At 35.4% G+C, this 19,933-nt stretch overlaps 1 protein-coding gene across 1 annotated transcript in view; it reads left to right on the forward strand.

The window, feature by feature from the left end:
• Positions 1–19,933, forward strand: part of DYNC1I1 (dynein cytoplasmic 1 intermediate chain 1) — a 377,776-nt gene extending 357,843 nt beyond the window's left edge. The window contains 1 exon segment of the mRNA XM_049785233.1: positions 19,234–19,933. Coding sequence (XP_049641190.1) covers positions 19,234–19,344 — 111 coding nt within the window. The 3' untranslated portion in view covers positions 19,345–19,933.

Raw genomic sequence — 19,933 nt, forward strand, 5'->3', positions numbered from 1 at the left:
ACTTTGAAGAGAAAGACAATCTAAACAATGCCAATTTCAAATCACCTAAACTTTTATAAATGTTCACAGCCTGCTAGCCTATGTTGACTTTAAGGTCATATCTAAGTTCCTGTGTGGCTAACAAGAGAGAAGAGGGTTAAGCAGGAAGAGATTTAAAAGTTAAAAAAAATAAAGAAGACTATAAAAAGATAGCATTGAAAATCAAATTACTAAGTAGATTATTATCTATATTCTATACCATTATCTATTTTCACAATTGGTCTTCTGATCCCTATTAAAACTGAACCCTTGGGCCAGAGAAATAGCTCTAAGGGTTGAGTGTAAATCTTAAGTGCCAAGAGCCTGGAATCAATGCTTGGCATCGCATGGTCTCCTGAGCCCACCAACACAGAAACAGAATTAGCCTTCTAAGCACGATGGGGTGTGGACCCAAACCCCCAAAATACTTTTTTAAATAAACCAACTTTTCACAAGATTTTGTTGTCCTAGGCCTAGGAATGGAAAGTTTTGAGTTGTTGAACCCTCTAAGAAAGAAGATGAAATACTTCTAAATAGATTTTATTTCATAATCTATATAAGAAGATATCTCACCATTTTTAGAATACATTTAATTGATTCATTTTCTTTATGATCTTAGTACACTGTTTGAAACTATCATGTTCATTATGCAATGGTGGTTTGATGAAGGTTAAAGAGGAAGGAGGAAACAGATTACCTTCTGTCAGTCCTATTCTGGCAAAGCTGGCTTCAGGGTTATACATGTTCAATCTTATCATATTCATGCTTAGAGAAGCTGAAAGCTGAATGCTGGTTTAATGCTTTGTTGGCATTGTTTTGCAGTTGGTAAAACATCTTCAAAATGAGACCCAATTTTCATTTTGCTCTGGACCCTGAAAATTTTGTAACAACCTGTCCACAGCAATAGTGCTCATCACTCATGATGCAAATTAGAAATAAACATTTTTGGTCTTTTGACCTAGATCGTTAGCAAAAAGGTGAAGTCTTTAGAAATGTGCTTAGCTGTATTTATGATACATTACTTGTTTCTTAAAACTATATAAAATTTTGGATTGAGAATAGCAGTACTTTACATGATAAGTATCAAAAGACCCGTAAATACAGAGCCAAGTTAAATAGATACTTTCATATACCGACCCATGACCCTGTTTGGTTTGGGTTGGGTTGGTTTTGGGTTTAGGGCCATACCCTGTTATTCTCAGAGGTTTACTCCTGGCTCTGCACTCAAGAAATATTCTTGGCATTCTCGGGCAGAGGGTGGGGGTAGAATTATATGGAAAGCTGGGTATTGAACCCAGGTTGGCCATGTGCAAGGCAAGTGCTCTTTCTGCTGCTCTATCCTACAATCTTTCATGGATCTTGTGTTTTTGAATCCCTTTATAATTTTAGTTCAAAGTAGAGTTTTGGGGACGGTCTCTGTGATGCCTTCTATAGATCAAGAAGGGCATTCTTTCTCTGTTCACAGTGCTCTCAACAACACCATGCTATAAAACTTTTGTGACCAATGATAACCTCATTCAGGTCCAGGTAGACATGCCCTCCAGTGAGACCTAACATTGTGCAAGAAGGGCACCACAGAAAGAGACGCTGGTATCACCAGTCATTAACAATTGTCTGCCTCATCTCCTGTCCCAGCTGAGGCTGCAGCTGCTACAGGGAGTCCCAGCACAGTGCCCCCACGATCATGCCCTCCTCTATTATGTACAATTATCCTTCATGACTTTTAAGATGATGGCAGAGAGCAGTGGCTTGAATCCAGATTTACTGATGCAATTTATTATGAACTTCTGGAGGAGTAAACAGAGGACTGTGTATGAGCTCATCGAAATCATAAGATAGAGTTTGTCCATCTAACCCCTCAAACATCATGTGTTACATTTACATGACAAAGGTATGAGTAATACCTCAGGAAGTAAAGTGTTTAATATCAATATTTTGAGGTAGGCCCACATGATGCTTTGTTTATATCACAAACGGTTTTTGGTTGTTTGATTTTCATCCAGTTTTGTATCTGGAAAATATATTGTACACATTTATTTTCACAGATAGGGGTCTATTTCTGTTGCAGAGCAGGTGCTTAACTATCATTAGCATAAACAGAAGTTATGTGAATTCAATAAAAGATGGAGAAGACCCCTTACTTGTTTAGCTCTATGTATTTAATTTTTGTTTGTTTTTTTTGGGGGGCAGCCACATCCAGTGACACTCAGGGTTACTCCTGGATATGCGTTCAGAAATTGTTCCTGGCATGGGGGACAATATAGGATGCCAGGAATCGAACCCAGGTCTGTCCTGGTCAGCCGCGTGCAAGGCAAATGCCCTATAGCTGTTCTATCGCTCTGGCCCCTAATTTTTTAATTTTATTTGTGCATTTTCAAGGCAATTTAGTCAGTGGATGTATGCACAATTTACATTTTCTAAAGTTTAAAATTTTAAATGAGCCTCACACTTGAATAAACTTTGAGGATTTTCCTCTCCAAACTATGGGACATGATATAATTAATTTGGAATTTTATAATGCCATTGAGAAAAAAACATGGGTACAATAACAAGTCACAAATTAACTATATATATAAGCAGGAAATATTGAATATATTCTGCTTTAAAATCAATCATTATTGTTGGAAAGAGCTGTTAGTGATTGTTGGATTTTTATTTAAAATAACATATGAAAATACGTATTCCAAAGAATTAAAATTACTCACTACTTTGACTCCTTTACTGAAGAGCAAGCTTCTTTTCTTCATAAGCATATATACATACATACATACATACATACATACATACATACATACATACATACATACAGCTGATTTTAACAGCACATGGGCCAGTAAGTATAGAATTGTTCACATGTCCTGATGATTGATAGTCAGCCTATCTACCTGTCTTTCTTGCAGATGTATTTTATAGAAAGCCCGATGCCATTGTTAATGCTTCAGTGCTGTCACACAGATGCGGCTGTCATAAATATCCCCTAACAACTATGTTTGCTGCTTATCTGAATTAGTTAGAATGCTGTTTGCAGCGCTGGTTTTGAAAGAAGCAGTTTATCTTCCACCTCCTATTATTTCTTTTTCCATTAACCTCTTCCAGGGAAGACTTTGTTTTCAGTTGTGATAAATACACGTAAGTTTCAAATCCCTGATTATATTTCCTCAGCAGTAAAATGATAAAATTCTAAAATCATTTTCAGCTTAAAAGAGATTGGAAAAATAGAATGACAACTCACAAACTGTAATTTTGGAGATAAATGTCTTATTGCTCCAACTTTAATGTTTGGTATCCTATTCACTAATTACATAAAAACATTAATTAATCTTTAAATTTTAATCCTGAACTTGGGCTACATTTCAAAAAGCCTTTTTGATGCCATTATTTTGGGGTCAAAATAATGGTGATCGTTTTATTATACATTGCAATAAATATAATAAATTTTATGTTCATTAGTATATCAAACATTTTGCAAAGAAAAAGTAGAGGTGAATCAGAGATCTAATATAAATGTGGAAAATGTAAAGCACAATTTAAAATCTGCATGTGTTGTGCTTTATAATGCATATGAAATACAAGGATAAATTGTTTATTTAGAATTCAGTAGGAAAAAAAAAACCCTATGAAATACACTTTCAAATCATGATCAAGGTGAAGATATAAGCCCTGTTAAAAGGCCCTTCAAACAGATTTTATAGACAAGTAAAATAAAAATAAAAGGAGAGTCAATAAATTATTTCTCTTTTACATTAAGTAGCAGTTTAATATAGTAGCATCTGATAAACTACAAGTTTTTCGAGTTAAAATGAATTTGAGTGACATAAAATAAATACATTTATGGTTTTTAAGTGGATTAGTTAGGCAATAATTGTTTGCTTTGTGGAATTACTTTGTGTTTCCCAGTAGGACAGAGACTACAGCAATTTTCAACATCAAGTTTGTATACAGAATATAAACAGGACCCTCTCCATGGTAAAGCGAGAATGCAGAACACAAAATACTAAATTAAACTGAGATTGGAGAGTTAATTTAAATAACAGTCTTTTAATGAAAAAGAACTGCATTTGAAATAAGTAAATTTAATTATTGTGTTTTATGAAGTCTATTATCCTTGCTAATGACGAACCTGGTAGTGTGGTAAAGCTTTGGCAACCTCCAAAAGAGTTAGGTTCACTTTCCAAAGTCCATTTATAATCACCCAAAACATTTGTGTTTCTCATTAAGTGAATATGGTCAGAGTTGCTTGATTCTTGAAGGTCTTTGCAAGTACTGGCTTATTCTTCAATGAATGAATACTGTTTTCTTTGGCTTTTCCTCCACAAAATAGAAAAGACTGGCATAAATCCTTCTATGGTACCAAATATCTAAGTAAAAACTAAAAATTCAAATACCTAGTTCACTTAATAATATATTTGATCAAATATCTAGAAACAATGAAACATGATTTTCAATGAGAACTTTCATTTTCAGTTTTACTTGAATTTTATTGTCAGCACAATAGATAATAGTCAAGTAAAAGCAGAAAGGCTTATTTACATGGAAAGCTTTGAGGTGTGAAGAAATATAATTATATAAAATATGCTACTTAAAAAAAAAAAAAGCACAGCGGCATTTGCCTTGCAAGCAGCCGATCCAGGACCAAAGGTGGTTGGTTCGAATCCCGGTGTCCCATATGGTCCCCCGTGCCTGCCAGGAGCTATTTCTGAGCAGACAGCCAGGAGTATCCCCTGAGCAACACGGAGTGTGGCTCAAAAACCAAAAAAAAAAAAAAAAGTATAGCCGTTAAATCTAAGTAAAGTTTTAATTATTCATCTTACAATGAATACAGAAGCAATGATTTTTATTTGTATAATTAATATTTAAAATACCATGATTAAATTATTGTATAAATAATATTCTATTCAGGTAATAGTAGTCTATAAAATTTTGTTTATAAAATTAATATTTTTCAAACCACTTCATTTTATTGAATTGGTAAGAAAATACATGTGACTTTTATGTATTCTGGAGTAGTTGATTAAATGAAAAGAAAACCTTAATATCTAATTTTATAAAAACCAAATTAATGTGTATAGTAATTTGCAATATTCACTGAAATTCATATATTTCCATTTGATGATGAATAGTCTATGAATATAAACCTTCTGAAACAAGTACCAGTTTGTATAATTAATCATCTTTATAATTCTTCTATGGTTTCAAACTGTCATCTTCAATAGCAGTTTGGATTCTGAAGCAGGCATTAATTATAGTGTTAATTTTTTTATGGCTGACAAAATTATGTTAGTTGTAGAATTTCAAAACTGCTAAATTTTATCTTGAAAAATTAGTGCTTAAAACGGTAGCCTCAAAATCACAGCTTAGATCAGCCAAGCATGAAGCTGCTCTAATTATCTATGAGCCTAGACTAATGCTGCCCTGTATATAATCAGTTATTTGTTTTTCACTTATATGAGTGAATATATTGATATATCAAAAATATAATGTAAAATCAAATTTCTGTGATATATATATTTATATATCAATAGTTATATACATATAGATTTGATTTGCAAAGTGAGAAAGTGAATATTGATTATCTATTCTATTATCAACGAAGGTTTCTATGAAATTTTTAAAATGTTGAATATCAGAATATTTATTATATTTTATGTATTTATTTTGGGTTTTGGGTCAAATCTATAAGTGCTCAGGTCTTACTGGATAATACCTGGTGGTATAAGAATGGAACCAAGTCTGGTCGGGTACAAAATAAGCACTTGAACCTAACCATGTTCTACCTATCTGGTGACCTTTTTTTACATGTTAAGATACAAATTACTTAACTAAAGATCAAGATTTACCATTGTGAAAAATAAAATGTACTCTCACCTTTTTAGTTTGTAGGTAAAACTGACTAGTGGTTCATTCCTTTAGAGTTTTGTTTTTACGATCAGTCAAAAGTATCTCAACATTTCGGGGCTGGAGCAATAATAGCACAGTGGGTAGGTTGCTTTCTTTGCATGCTGTCAGACCAATTTCTATTCCTGACTTCACATATGGTCCTCTGAGCACGACTAAGAGTAATTCTTGAGTGTAGAATCAGGGATAACCCCTGACCACTGGATGTGGTCCCAAAAGAAAGCAAACAAACAAACAAGGAAACCTTTAAGAAACCTTGGGGAAAAAAGGGGGTATATCTCTGAGCATCCTAAATTCTAGCCATTCTTTGATTTGCAGGCAGGGGACGGGACATGACTTTGACACTCTTCCCTTGGTTGATAAGATTTCTCAGTAGAGCCACAATACTTCAAAATAGATACCATAAAAAAATAGATACCATACACAATGTAAATCTATGTTTATCTATTTGAATAGAAAAAAACTGAATGGTAGAATTCTAGCATTATGCACTCAGTAAGTATTTTGGTGCATGGATGTTTTGCATGTAAATGGAGAAAGTTAAGGTAAATTTTAATTGTGTAAAGTATTCAGAATGAAGCTTCCAAGCTTTGTATAGATTGATGGAAAATCAATTAACTATATTAATCCATTTGATTATATTTGAAAGGAAGAGGACATGTAGAAAATATATTTAGAAAGAAGCATTTGTCCTTTCTCCTCACACTCGATCCTGATCACTCTCCCCTCCTGTGCTTTTATTTTTTGATGACATTTTCATTTTTTTAATTTTTTTATTTAAGCACCATGGTTACAAGATTGTTCACAAGAGTTGTTTTTTCTCCCTCAGATAAAGTTGTTCATGATTAAGTTACAGTCATACAATGTACAACAACCTTCACCAGTGCACATTTCCTGTCAATGTCCCCAGTTTCCCTCTCACCCTCTCCCCTTCTTATATCTGGGCATATGTTGTTGTTGTTCTTGCTGCTGCTGTTGCTGCTGTTGTTGTTGTTCCTCTTCTTTCTTTTGTTCTTCTTCTTTTTTCTTTTCTTCTTTTTCTCTTCCTCCTCCTCCTCTTTCTTCTTCTTCTTCTTCTTCTTCTTCTTCTTCTTCTTCTTCTTCTTCTTCTTCTTCTTCTGCTTCTTCTTCTTCTTCTTCTTCTTCTTCTTCGTCGTCGTCGTCGTCGTCGTCTTTGTCTTCGTTGTCTTCTTCTTGACTTTTCACTTTTTTTTTCTTTTAAACACTTTGGTTTGCAATATAGTGCACATTTCATGCCAACAATGTCCCCAGTTTCCCGCCTACCCACCTTCCTGTGCTTTTAAAACAAGCTATTGGCCACTAGGTAATGAAAGCCTAACAGTGATTCAAATAGTTGTCAAACCACTGGAAAAAATGCTTCCTTTCCATTGTGCTTTTTTTGGACACTATAGAGATGGTAAATCATGAACTACATTATAAATATATCTCTTTTATGCCCAAACATTCAGTAGGAGGAAATGACATTTCTTTTATTACCTTGGTAAATGTTTTTAAGGTGTTTTACAAAAAGCCTTCTTTTTGTCAAAACTGCTTAGGATGCTGGGAATTTACTAGAAAACCTATAGCTAATAATATTTGGAAGAAAAAGGATATATGTTTATTCAGCTAATATGACAGATCAGCTTGAGTAGCTTGTGCTTTTTTTTCATTTCCCTGTCATTTTCTTGATCTTTTGTGTTATGGAAAGAGTGATAATTGAAGTTTACAAAGTTTATTTGCCATTATTGTCCATCAGCCAATTTTTTAAATCATTTTCCCCATCATTTGAACAAAGTCATAGAGCTCCAAATAAGAAAAACAATAATTAAAAGATTTCAAAAGAAAGAAAAATAAGATTTTTATAAAAATATGAACATCATTCTTAGGCTTTTGTGACTTAGCTGTTTGGCTTTCCCCCCTTACATAAGTAAACATTTCAAAAATTGTTATGCTTCCATTAATGGTAAATTTTTTTTGTTGTTTTTTTTTTTTGTTTTTGTATTTTTGGGCCACACCCAGCAGTGCTCAGGGGTTACTCCTGGCTGTCTGCTCAGAAATAGCTCCTGGCAGGCACGGGGGACCATATGGGACACCGGGATTCGAACCAACCACCTTTGGTCCTGGATCGGCTGCTTGCAAGGCAAACGCCGCTGTGCTATCTCTCCAGGCCCAATGGTAAATTTTTAATATAAATTCTTGGGGGTTACACCCAGCAGAGCTCCAAGGTTTTTGCTGGCTCTATGCTCAGGAATAACTCCTGATGTATTTGAGGGACCATATGGGATGCCAAGACTAGAACCTGGTTTGGCCATGTGCAAGGCAAGTGCCCTCCCAGTTATACTATTGCTTCAGCCCTTAACATGAATATATATGTAAGTATTTGTAAGATTGATGTTTAAAAGAAACTATTTGTGTTCCTAGTTACTTTTTACTCTTAGGCCCTACATTTCTTTACATAACTGGGTAGTAATTAAAATTTTAAAGTATTGTCCTAACGAACATTCTGTAAAAGTCAATTGCATATACAAAAATGTTACTGCCTGGTGGCTGGGGCAGAGCTACAGCACAGCAGGTAGCACAGCCTTGCACATGGCCTAACCAGGTCCTATTCTAGGCATCCAATAGGTCCCTGCGCCTGCCAGGAGTAATTTCTGAATGCATAGCCAGGAGTCACTCTTGAATGTGCTGGATGTGGCCCCCAAACAAAAACAAAACAAACAAACAAACAGATACCAGGAAACATTGGCAGTGAGATCTCAAGCTTTCTGGATAGATACGATTTTTTTAGAAGAGCTTTTCAGATAAAAGAAATTATTGCATAACCTAAACTAGGTAACAGGCTAGAAGTTAGCGTGCTGCTAAATTAAACAGAACTTTTTTTTTTTTTTTTTTTTTTTTTGGTTTTTGGGTCACACCTGGCAGTGCTCAGGGGTTATTCCTGGCTCCAGGCTCAGAAATTGCTCCTGGCAGGCACAGGGGACCATATGGGGCGCCGGGATTCGAACCGATGACCTCCTGCATGAAAGGCAAACGCCTTACCTCCATGCTATCTCTCCGGCCCCAAACAGAACTTTTAATAATAAGTGGTAACAGCAAATAGTACAGAATGGATACTAATGAAACTTCTACTTTCTGGATTTCTCTAAAACTACTGTAAGTATAAATTACCACACAGTCTCTATTTTTGTGGTAGCACACTGAAGGATATTTATGCTCTCTGTATTACTGCATTCTGGCTTGAAACTTCGTCTGTGGTTCCATCCATTGTTACCCGTGATGCTAGACTCTCCAGAGAGTTAAATACAGTGAGGCTGTATTTATGCGAAGCAAGTATTGCTTAGTCGTTCCAGAGGTTGTTTCATTGCTTATTACCTCCCACTTTGCTTCCAGCTGTATGTGTGTGGCAAAAGGAATTGTCCTAAAAAATATAGGCTTCCTTTGAACACAAACATGTATTTGTATACCAGAACGTCCTCAATCTCTCAACTTGGATGCTATTAATAATTGTACTTTGAAAAAGCTTTTAGAGCTTCGAGGGGGTTGGCACCCATCCTGTGGAAACTGACATGTACTTCCACAGGTTCTGTAAATGCATTAACAAAATCAATATGTATTAAAGTAAAAATGTAACTGGTAAGCTATCATTTTAACAGAAAACTTTAGTTTTTAGGTTAACACAGGAGATAAATTGTCCTATATCTGTTCAGAATCATTGGTGAACATAAACACTCTGGACTTTTTTTTAATGACTCCATTTAATTGAAAGATTACAAAGAGGCTGATGAACCACACAGTCATGGAATATTTATGTTGAAACCTAAAATCCTACTCATTTTAATTTGTTTGCCATGCTTAATGTATCTAAGAAACCAAAATGAAATTACAAATACTTATCTAATGTCTTAATTATACAAGATTAAAAAAATAAATTACTGACTTTTATACTAAGCAATGCCTGAGACAGATATTCTTACCATAAAAATAAAGTATCATTTGGTTAGTAGGAGTTATGGCAGATAATGCAGCAGTATTTAAAATCAGCTGCTTGGTACTATAAACGTTTTAAAATAATAAACAAATGAGGGAGGCTGGACTAAGGACTGTTCAAAATGATTAACCATGTGCTATATAAAGGAACACATGAATGATATTTGAGTGTTTAAATCTGGTCATAAAAACTCATTTGATTTTTATAACAGCATGTTCAGTGGTTACAAGCCCTTGTGACTTGAGCTAAAAATGTAAACTCCCATTGCAGAAAGGGCAGTAAAAAGGAAATAGTTTTGGACAGAATAAAAAATTAAAAAGTGTGTATGTATATGTACCTAGATGTATATTTATTAAAAATTACTGTTAAAAATTTTAATAAGTGATTGGTACTCAGAATTTTTGTTTCTGAAAAGGGAGGGGAAGTCTTCCCAAGCTGTGCTCAGAAGGCCACTGGCCACTTCCAGAAATACTCAGCCTATTAGACTGATCAATGCAAGCTCCCAGAGTACACAGCTTCTCAGGGCCATGCAATGCTAGGGACCACAGAGCAGCTCCATGATACTCAGGCAAAATTTTTCTTGTGATCTGAAAGAACCTATTCACCATTCCCTGCATACGAAACATATCTTATTGAAAGTGTGACTATTTAAGAAGTGATTTGTGTTTTTTTTTTCAATAAAAATGTGATAAAAATAGAATCTAAGCCTCTTTTAAGATGTGGCTCTAGTCTCCCTCCTCCCCACCCGAACCCCACAGAGAGACTTGGGACATTGGTGATGGGAATGTTGCACTGGTGATGGGTGGTGTTCTTTACATGACTGAAACCCAAACACAATCATGTATGTAATCAAGGTGTTTAAATAAATAAAAAAAAAGATAAAAAAGAAAAAAGAAAAAAAAAGATGTGGCTCTAAGGAATGAAAGGAGGAAAATGAAAAAGACAACCTGGAGGAGAGGAGAAGAAGCATGATAGAGTCAAGTAGGAAGAAACCACCATCAATTTATTCAAGGTTTTTGTGCGAAACACTGTGCCATTTAGGGATTTTGTTTGTTTTATCTTAGAAAAATTGCAACAGCTTTACAAGATCAGTCTTAGACTGCTTTTCTGTGGCTAGAGAGACAGTACAATGGGTAGAGCATTGGCCTTGCCCACAGCTGAGCAAATTTTCATCCTTAGCACTACATATGGTCTCCCAAATGTAGTGTCAGTAATAAATCCTGTGCACCATTGGAGGTGGCCCCAAATAGCAACATCCATAAAAACGATTGCTTTTCTCACAAATGTAGTAGCAGATATCAGTAATATTAAAATAAAAACAGAGAAATGTTTCCTGAGGACACACAGCAAGTAAATTCGAAAAAACTACTAGAAAGAAATTGAACCCTGGCTATATTCTCAAAATCTTGTCCATTTGCAAACTATGCATCCCTTGACATGCACCAGGAACACAGGCCAGACCCCCAGTGGTTAGGCTGATGAGTTGTTGTGGAGTGGAGTGGACAGGGGCCTGAGACAATTTTTCTAGTTTATCCAACCAGAAGGGAGTGGCAGCTCCATGACAGGGTCACAAAAGAGTATAGTGATCAGTTTTCAAGAATTTCTCCACCACTTTCATGGTTTTGTTTTGCCCTTCTGTCTCACAAGAATCTAGAAATTTCAAAGAAACCTTTCAAACCTATTCACAAGTGATTAAAAACATACCATCTACCTACCATTTGCCATGATAGAATAGCATTCCTGTAAGGGCAGGACTCCTGAATGCTCCCCACACACATATGCCAAAGTCAATGTGGTCTTCAATTATCATTTGGCAAACTGTGTTTTTGGTTTCTCCCCTGTTGAACAGTATTTTAGGAAAACTAGGAGACCTATCTTGTCGGCATGACAATGGCAGGCACCACCTTACAAATTGAGTGGCATTTCTAGCCAGTTTGTGGGCAACAGAGTGTGTGAAAGCACCACAAGTGTATGACCCCCTGTAGTGGACCCCATAGCTAAAATATCTGAGCACTAGAATCAAGTATGCATGGGGCTGGCGAGGTGGCGCTAGAGGTAAGGTGTCTGCCTTGCAAGCACTAGCCAAGGAAAGGACCACGGTTTGATCCCCCGGTGTCCCATATGGTCCCCCCAAGCCAGGGGCAATTTCTGAGCAGTAGCCAGGAATAACCCCTGAGCATCAAAAGGGTGTGGCCCGAAAAAACAAAAACAAAAAAAAGAATCAAGTATGCATAATCTGGTAAGCACCACAACTATGTATTTCAACAAATGTGTAACACAATTATGTATTTCAATATGTATGTAATCATTGGTCATTGTAACAGTAAAGAGGGAATTTTTTAAAGTAAAAATTATAACAAAACAGTAGGTGGAGGGAGGGGGTGGTAAAGATTACCAGGAGCAGTCTCTGAGCACCTAGTGGGAAGTGGCTTTCAAGACCCCTCGGAAGAAAAAAAAAGAAGTAAGAATAGTCTGTATCCTGATTTCCTGTTTTTTTAATGTCCTAAAATAGCAATCACCAGACTAAATACTTCTTTGTTGTTTTGGACTGTTAGTTTTGGGTAGGGTAAGAGAGTAATCCCACAGTGCTCAGAGGCCTCGGAGGTTACTTCAGGTGATATGTAGCCATCCAAACAGACTCATTCAATGCTCATTCTCAATGATAGGGCCAGCAGTGCTGGATGCCATATTGGGAGTACAGTGGAGGCAAAGGATACAATGCTAATAAACAAACTTCAATCTTTACACATGCATAATCCAGACCTCTGAACCCTGAGCTCTCTTCATTGTCTCCAGATTAATTAGAAAGAAAAACAAAAAGCACACAAAGCTTCCATACCATTTTAAGTAATATGTTCAATTTAAGTAATAGCATAAAGAAAAACATGCATAACTACTTCATAACGATCTCACAGTACTTTCACAACTTAGATTACCTTTTCATCCTCTCCACATCTGATGATAAATGGATCACACAACATCACTCCCATTTTATAATTGATGCAATGAGAGGTTAAGTGCCTGGCCACTGACAGCAACCAAGATGAGAGCAGGACTTAAGTCTTTTGTCCAAATCTGAGGTCCATTTTGCCTTCTCCTTATGGCTAAATTGCTACCTCAAAACTGCCTTTGACCTTAGTCCCCCTTAGCTATAAACATAGGGTTATTTCATAGCTATAAAAGCTGAAAATTTTATTACCTGAAGAATCAAGAGTCTTGTGTGTGTTTGGCATAATAATGCTTTAGAGAGTAGCAAAAATACTAGAAAACAGTCATCTAACTAGAGGTGACCAGTCTATGGGTCTAGGCTCTGGGACCAGGCCTATGAATTATGTATAGGAAAGCAATGAGAAACTATTTTTCTCTGACTGAGAATGACAGTAATGGCAGAAAATTTTTCCAGATTCATTTTGACTTAGTTCAATAATGGACACTTTGGGTTTTTTGGGTGGCTACACCCGGTGATGGTCAGGGATTACTCCTGGCTATGTGCTCAGAAATTGCTCCTGACTTGAAGGACCATATGGGATTCTGGGGATCAAACCTAGGTCTGTCCTGGGTTAGCTGCATGCAAGACAAATGCCATACCTCTGCTATCACTCTGGTCCCATTCCTTGACACTTTTTATGAGTTCTTTATGGTATTCTCTTATGAGCTCTCTGCTTCATAGTGCCTCTTATATTGTTTATCTGATGAATGTTAATATTCCTATTATACATATAAATTATTTTTGATCTATTATAAAATGATGTTTTTAGGGGGACAACTCCAAGTGTTCTAGATTTAGCCTTTCATGCCTTGTTGGAAAAGCGAATCATGCTGAAGCTATGTCATTAGCTATGTTTTCCTGCTAGTTGCTTAACACATGACATATTAAGTTCTGTAGCATTTGTCAGTATAAAATGGTAAATTTGAGATCCAGTAGTTCTTCACATCTGCTGCAAAGGGCCCCAAAATTCTAATGAGAAAAGACATTTTCAGTGCTATACTCATTGCAGTACTATTCATACAAACCAAAATTTGGAAGTTACCCAAGTGTCAAAGAACAGAATATTGGATAAAGAAAGAAACTGGTACATATTCTACAATGGAATATTATTCGACTATAAGGAAGACAAAATCATATCATTTGCACCTACATGAATTAATCTGGAAAGTATCAGACTGAGGGAAGTTAGTAAAAAGTTAGTAAAAAAAAAAAAAGTAAAAAGCTATAAGCCGATTTCCTTCATAAATGATATATAAAGAAACTCACTATAAATTAAACAAATTCACAAAAACAACAGAAACTGAACACTAGACTTTAGTAAGAAGCATATTGCTATACATGGATAGAACTGTGAATGTGGTGGTGGACAATGGGACAATAGTAGAGAAAATGGACATACTGGTGTAAGGTATGATGCTGAAATGTTGTGTGTATGAAACCCTACCATTGATATTATTGTAAATCATGGTACATAATTTACAAAGTAATTTACAAAGTTATTATAAAGGAAGACAGCTATGCTAATATTTATGTTTGACCCAAAATATAATTAATTTCATTTGTATTTCATAGTCATCATATGCTCCGAATAATCAACTGTTCTCTTTAATCCTTTACATAGTGGTTGGCAGAGCTGGTTTTCAATCCGTGCTGACTGAGTAAGTGAAGACTGAATTAAGTCTTAAAGAACAGTTGGTTACAGAACAGCTGGTAACATTCAGCTGGCTATAGAACAGTCTTACTGTAAACAAATATGAAAACAATATTTTCCAACTTAATTAAAAGTCTCAGGTGCTTCTGTGTTCATGTGTCTCTTTATTCTGCCATTTCTAATCAACTGAGTACAACGTGACAAGAGTTAGGAACTACCAAGGGAAGGGCAGTTCTGTCCAACAGATGTTATTTATATCATGGATATAAAATGAAAAAAAAAGTGTTCTTGTTTGTTAGGACACCTGTTTGGTCTTACCTACAAGTAATTCAAATGCCAAAAATTATTACTTTGGGTGTGGAAATGGCCTGTGAATACAGATTCACACATTCAAGCTAAGATTATACTTAAAGTGCTTCCTGATGGTGATATTTAATTCTAAAAATGGGGAAGTCTGCAGTTCACATTCTAAATCTAACATTACAATCATTCTGAGTTATTTTCAACTAGATGAAAAATAATAATAGGATGAGCTAGCTAATTTAAGTTCTAGAAGCAATTGTTTTATTTATGTTCTATACTAGAATGTTTTCTTTTGTAAACCAAAGCAAATTTTTTGTGGACTTTATATTTTAGAGCAGAAAATACCTGGCAAGATAAAGTTTTAAGAAAAAAATTTCTTTTCTTTTTTTTTCCCTTAAAATAATATCTTTATTTAAGCACCATGATTATAAGCATGATTGTAGTTGAGTTTCAGTCATAAACAGAACACCCCCCTTTACCAGTGCAGCATTCCCACCACCAATATGTCTAGTATTTTTCCAACCTAAATGAAATTTTCATCGATGTAAAATAAGACAAGATATCCATTATAATGACCCCCTAAGAAATAAGCTAGAAGCCCAAGAGTATCACAAGGTGTAGCCCCCAAACAAAGCAAAATAAAACGAATATTTTTAAAAACATAAACAACTAAATTTTATAAAATTACTTTTGAAATGTTCTATGTGACTGTTATATATCCTAAATAATACAACTGCTGAAAGATATCTAGGTATGTTCCAATCTTAATGTTTCATAATCATTTTAGGGCTTTTTTTGTTTGCTTTTAAAGATATTTAGAGAGCATGTATCAGATAACTGACAAAGTTAATCATGATACATTTGTTTTCAGGTAAGTGGAAGCAAACTTATTAAAAAAGGAAGAGAAAAAAAGGAAGAGAAAAAGAGTACAGTAACAAGGAAATTGTAAACATTATTGTGTCTTATATTGAGGTTATTAAGGCATTGTCAGAAAATCTAGTTAGGTTTTATTGATAGTTTCCTTCTCTGGCATACCCGAAGCTTTGGTCAGTTGGTGCTTTTGCAGAGAGCTATAGAGAGTGGTGAAGCAGGGTCACTGACTAAATGACAATTATGGGTGATGGTTGCAGCAGGCATGGCTTTGGCAGGTTGGGGATTTGGCCTGCTTTTAGGGCTTTTTTTAAAAAGTCTTGCTATTATACTAAACAAAACTATGTAAATATATGATCATGTTTTAGTGGGTAGTTTCTATACATTGTTATTGAATATGGAATCATATTAATTCAAATTTATATCAAATTAATCAATATAATTTTATTTAAGAAACAAATTAAGTATATTAAATATAGTATGTTATGTGTTTTAAGTAAAACCCACTTTTATCCATTTTTCAGGTAATATGAAGTTAAGAGGTGCTTTACCTTGATTCTCACTATGTAAGAGAACAATTTATAAATGTGTTATCATGACTGGCCTTTGTATCTGGGGCTTTTAATTTGTGGTTCTTATTAGAAAGACCTGGAAAGAAAAATAGTTGACCTATTTTTTTTCACGTAAATATGATACCAGGTCTTTGTTGCTTATGCTTTTTGTTGGCTTTTTTGTTCATTTATTTTGAGGGCCCTTATTTCTTCACAAGAAGAAAATGAATATAGTGGAGCAGAAGAAAAGAACTAAAAAATAAAATGGTTTGTGCAAAGGGGTAACCATGTCATTCAATGTTATTGCCAACTTGTATTATTGACTAAAATGGGACTTGACTAAAAGGAAAATTGGATTCATTTCAATAACTAATGAAGTATTAACTTTCAAAAATTCATTCATCTAATTGAAAATTCTACAAGTACTGGATTTATCAAAATAACTTCTCTCACCTATCCATCATATTATTGAAATATTTAACCTTAGTATTAAAACACTAACTTAATTATATCCTTATACCTGGTTGAATGGAATTACCACGTCCATTTTTTTTGTCATGGGCAGATGATACACGATAAAGTAATTCCTGTAATAAGAATTTTAAGATAATTGTTTAGCTGTGAACCATAATTTATTTCTTATCTGTAAAAGTAATCTCAACATTTAGATTTACTTGTTTTCTACTTAGACATACTAATCATGCATATTGACTAGAATCAATGTGTTACTATTTATAAAATATACAAGTAGCACTGTAACACTGTAATTATAGAAGGATAACACAATCTTGATGGGTAATCCTTCAAGAAAATAACTAATAAATAAACCAATTTTGTTCTAATTGAATACCATTCGAATTTATACTTGATCCTACTTTTCACAATCAAAAAACTATCTTTTTATTCCAAACTCAAGAATGATATTCTTCAGTATTTCATTCTTGTTTGCTATGTAAATAAATTCTTAACCTTTAAAGTAGCTAACAAAAATTTATACATATGATTTATAAGAGTAGTGTTATTTTTCCTCATGGAAAATGCATAGAAGGTGATATTTTTTGGGAAAATTTATATCTCCACCTCATTTTGATTAAGTAGTATAAAACTGGCTAAGAATGCAAATATGAGATAATACTAGTTCCGATATTTGTTATCTAGGTAATCTTGTTAAGATTATTTAATCTTTCTGTGCCTCTCAATTCTATTTTCTCTAAAATGGCAATAGTAAGATAACTACATAACATTGTTGTAAAGAAGAATTTAATATGGGTAAAATATAAAAATATTTTGGTAAGTGCTACTGTTATTATTTACAAGGATCATCAACTAAGATCTTATGAAAAGATGGAAACAACATTTCATAGTATCAAGGTTTCTTTGCACATATTAATATCTACTTTTGTCATATACATAGATGCAAAAACAATTTTTTAAGTAAAACGGATTTTATTAGGAGGGTACTGAGGAAGGGGAGAGAGAATAAGAAAGAAGAGAGAGAGAAGGGCCCGGAGAGATAGCACAGCGGTATTTGCCTTGCAAGCAGCCGATCCAGGACCAAAGGTGGTTGGTTCGAATCCCGGTGTCCCATATGGTCCCCCGTGCCTGCCAGGAGCTATTTCTGAGCAGACAGCCAGGAGTCACCCCTGAGCACCGCCGGGTGTGGCCCCCCCCAAAAAAAAAGAAGAGAGAGAGAAAAAGAGAGAGAGAGAATAATGAGTAACATGCTAAGGCTTGTTCAAAGGTGAAAAGAAAACCAATACATAACCCAGCATGAATGCATGAAAGCCCACATCTCAAGAGAGATGTAGGCAACATATGCTTCAACACCATGTACCCAGGCAACATATGTGCTAATAACACTTTTAAGTTATTCAGTCTTTTCTCCTCTCTTTTGATGATGCCACTATATAATGACCAGGGGTTACATACATGTTTGGCTAGAGCATTAATCAAGGATTGTACTTTGGGCCACAATATTTGCAGTACTTGCACAGCTTCACTACTGTTTGGTTATCAGAAGTAACTCGAGGTTCAGGAGGTCTCAGACAACAGAGATGCCAAGATTGCATTTGGAGTATGTAGTGATATGGGGATTAAACTCACAATCCTTTGATTCTTGCAAGTCAAGCACGTATTTCAGCCACTGAGGCTTCTGATTCCCCAAATTTTCTTTTTTTAAAAAAAAATCAGGGGCCGGAGAGATAGCATGGAGGTAAGGCGTTTGCCTCTCATGCAAAAGGTCATCGGTTCGAATCCCGGCGTCCCATATGGTCCCCCGTGCTCGCCAGGAGCGACTTCTGAGCATGGAGCCAGGAGTAACTCATGAGCACTGCCGGGTGAGACCCAAAAACCAAAAAAAAAAAAAAATCAACATGGGCCCGGAGAGATAGCACAGTGGTGTTTGCCTTGCAAGCAGCTGATCCAGGATCTAAGGTGGTTGGTTCGAATCCCAGTATCCAGTATGGTCCCCCGTGCCTGCCAGGAGCTATTTCTGAGCAGACAGCCAGGAGTAACCCCTGAGCAACGCCGGGTGTGGCCCAAAAGCAAACAAACAAACAAAAAAAAGAATCAACATAATATACTTTAAGAGTAAATACCACAATTACTTCAAAAATCTCAGACAATAATCCTATTTTTATTTGCTATCATTGTAAGTCACACATGCAAGGCAAGGGCTCTACCACTGTCATATTCCCAGATCTTCCCATATGTTGCTATAATTATTTAGTTTACATAATTTTTTAAATTTTATAAATTTCATGAGTGGTTTTGCTTCTGAGAGTGACATTCTCAAGCTGTCAGTTTAAAAGCAACGCTTCAGGGATCTAACAGATTGAAAGAAGAATATCTGGTTTCCTCTGCGTTCCAAGGGAAATATCTACTTCAGGAGAAAACAGTCATGTAGACCTTAAGGCTTTCAAGCATGAAAGGTTTCTTGTTCATCATTTTTCATTAATTTGCTTTGCAGCTTGCTGTTCCCCACAATGATGAATGGACCCGGTTTGCCAGAACCCTTGTGGAGATTCGTGCAAACAGAGCTGATTGTGAAGAAGAAGGCACCATGGAATTATCTGCCTAGTGGGAATGTGCTGCCCTCATCACAGTTCCCACATTCACATTCTAGAATCCAACGTCCCTTTGCAGTTCAGTTTGCTCATATTCAGTGTCCATTCAGTATCAGTATTGCCAGTATACACAGTTTGGGTGCTATGTTGTGCCAGCTATGCTCCAAGTATATATTACAAATGTTGTATCTTACTCTGATCTCCACTGACCTGAAATTCACCAGAGCATTTATATCTTTATATTTCTGTCTCAAAAACTAAATGGGTTGGAGGCAGAAGCCATTATGGATTTAGTTGTTGCTTTTTAACTGTTTAGTAGCTGAATTTAGTAGCTGAAAACCTCTGGTTAAATTTGTGCTTACATGCAGTTCTGGCATAGTCCTATTAAATCCATATGAAGCCAGATATGATTAGGTACAGATGTGGTGTGCCTCATGATATGGTACAGGGCCAAAGACTTGAGATGTGGTGTTTTACATGGTGACTCACATTATGAATGGATTTACTAGAAGAACATTGCTGCTCCTTATTTATTGTGGTGTGCTGCATGGAACATATTTATTTGAGAGCATTAAAATAAACGATCTTAGAGCATGTGTATAA

Source organism: Suncus etruscus, chromosome 1 (assembly GCF_024139225.1).
Source record: "Suncus etruscus isolate mSunEtr1 chromosome 1, mSunEtr1.pri.cur, whole genome shotgun sequence".
Lineage (NCBI taxonomy): Eukaryota > Metazoa > Chordata > Mammalia > Eulipotyphla > Soricidae > Suncus > Suncus etruscus.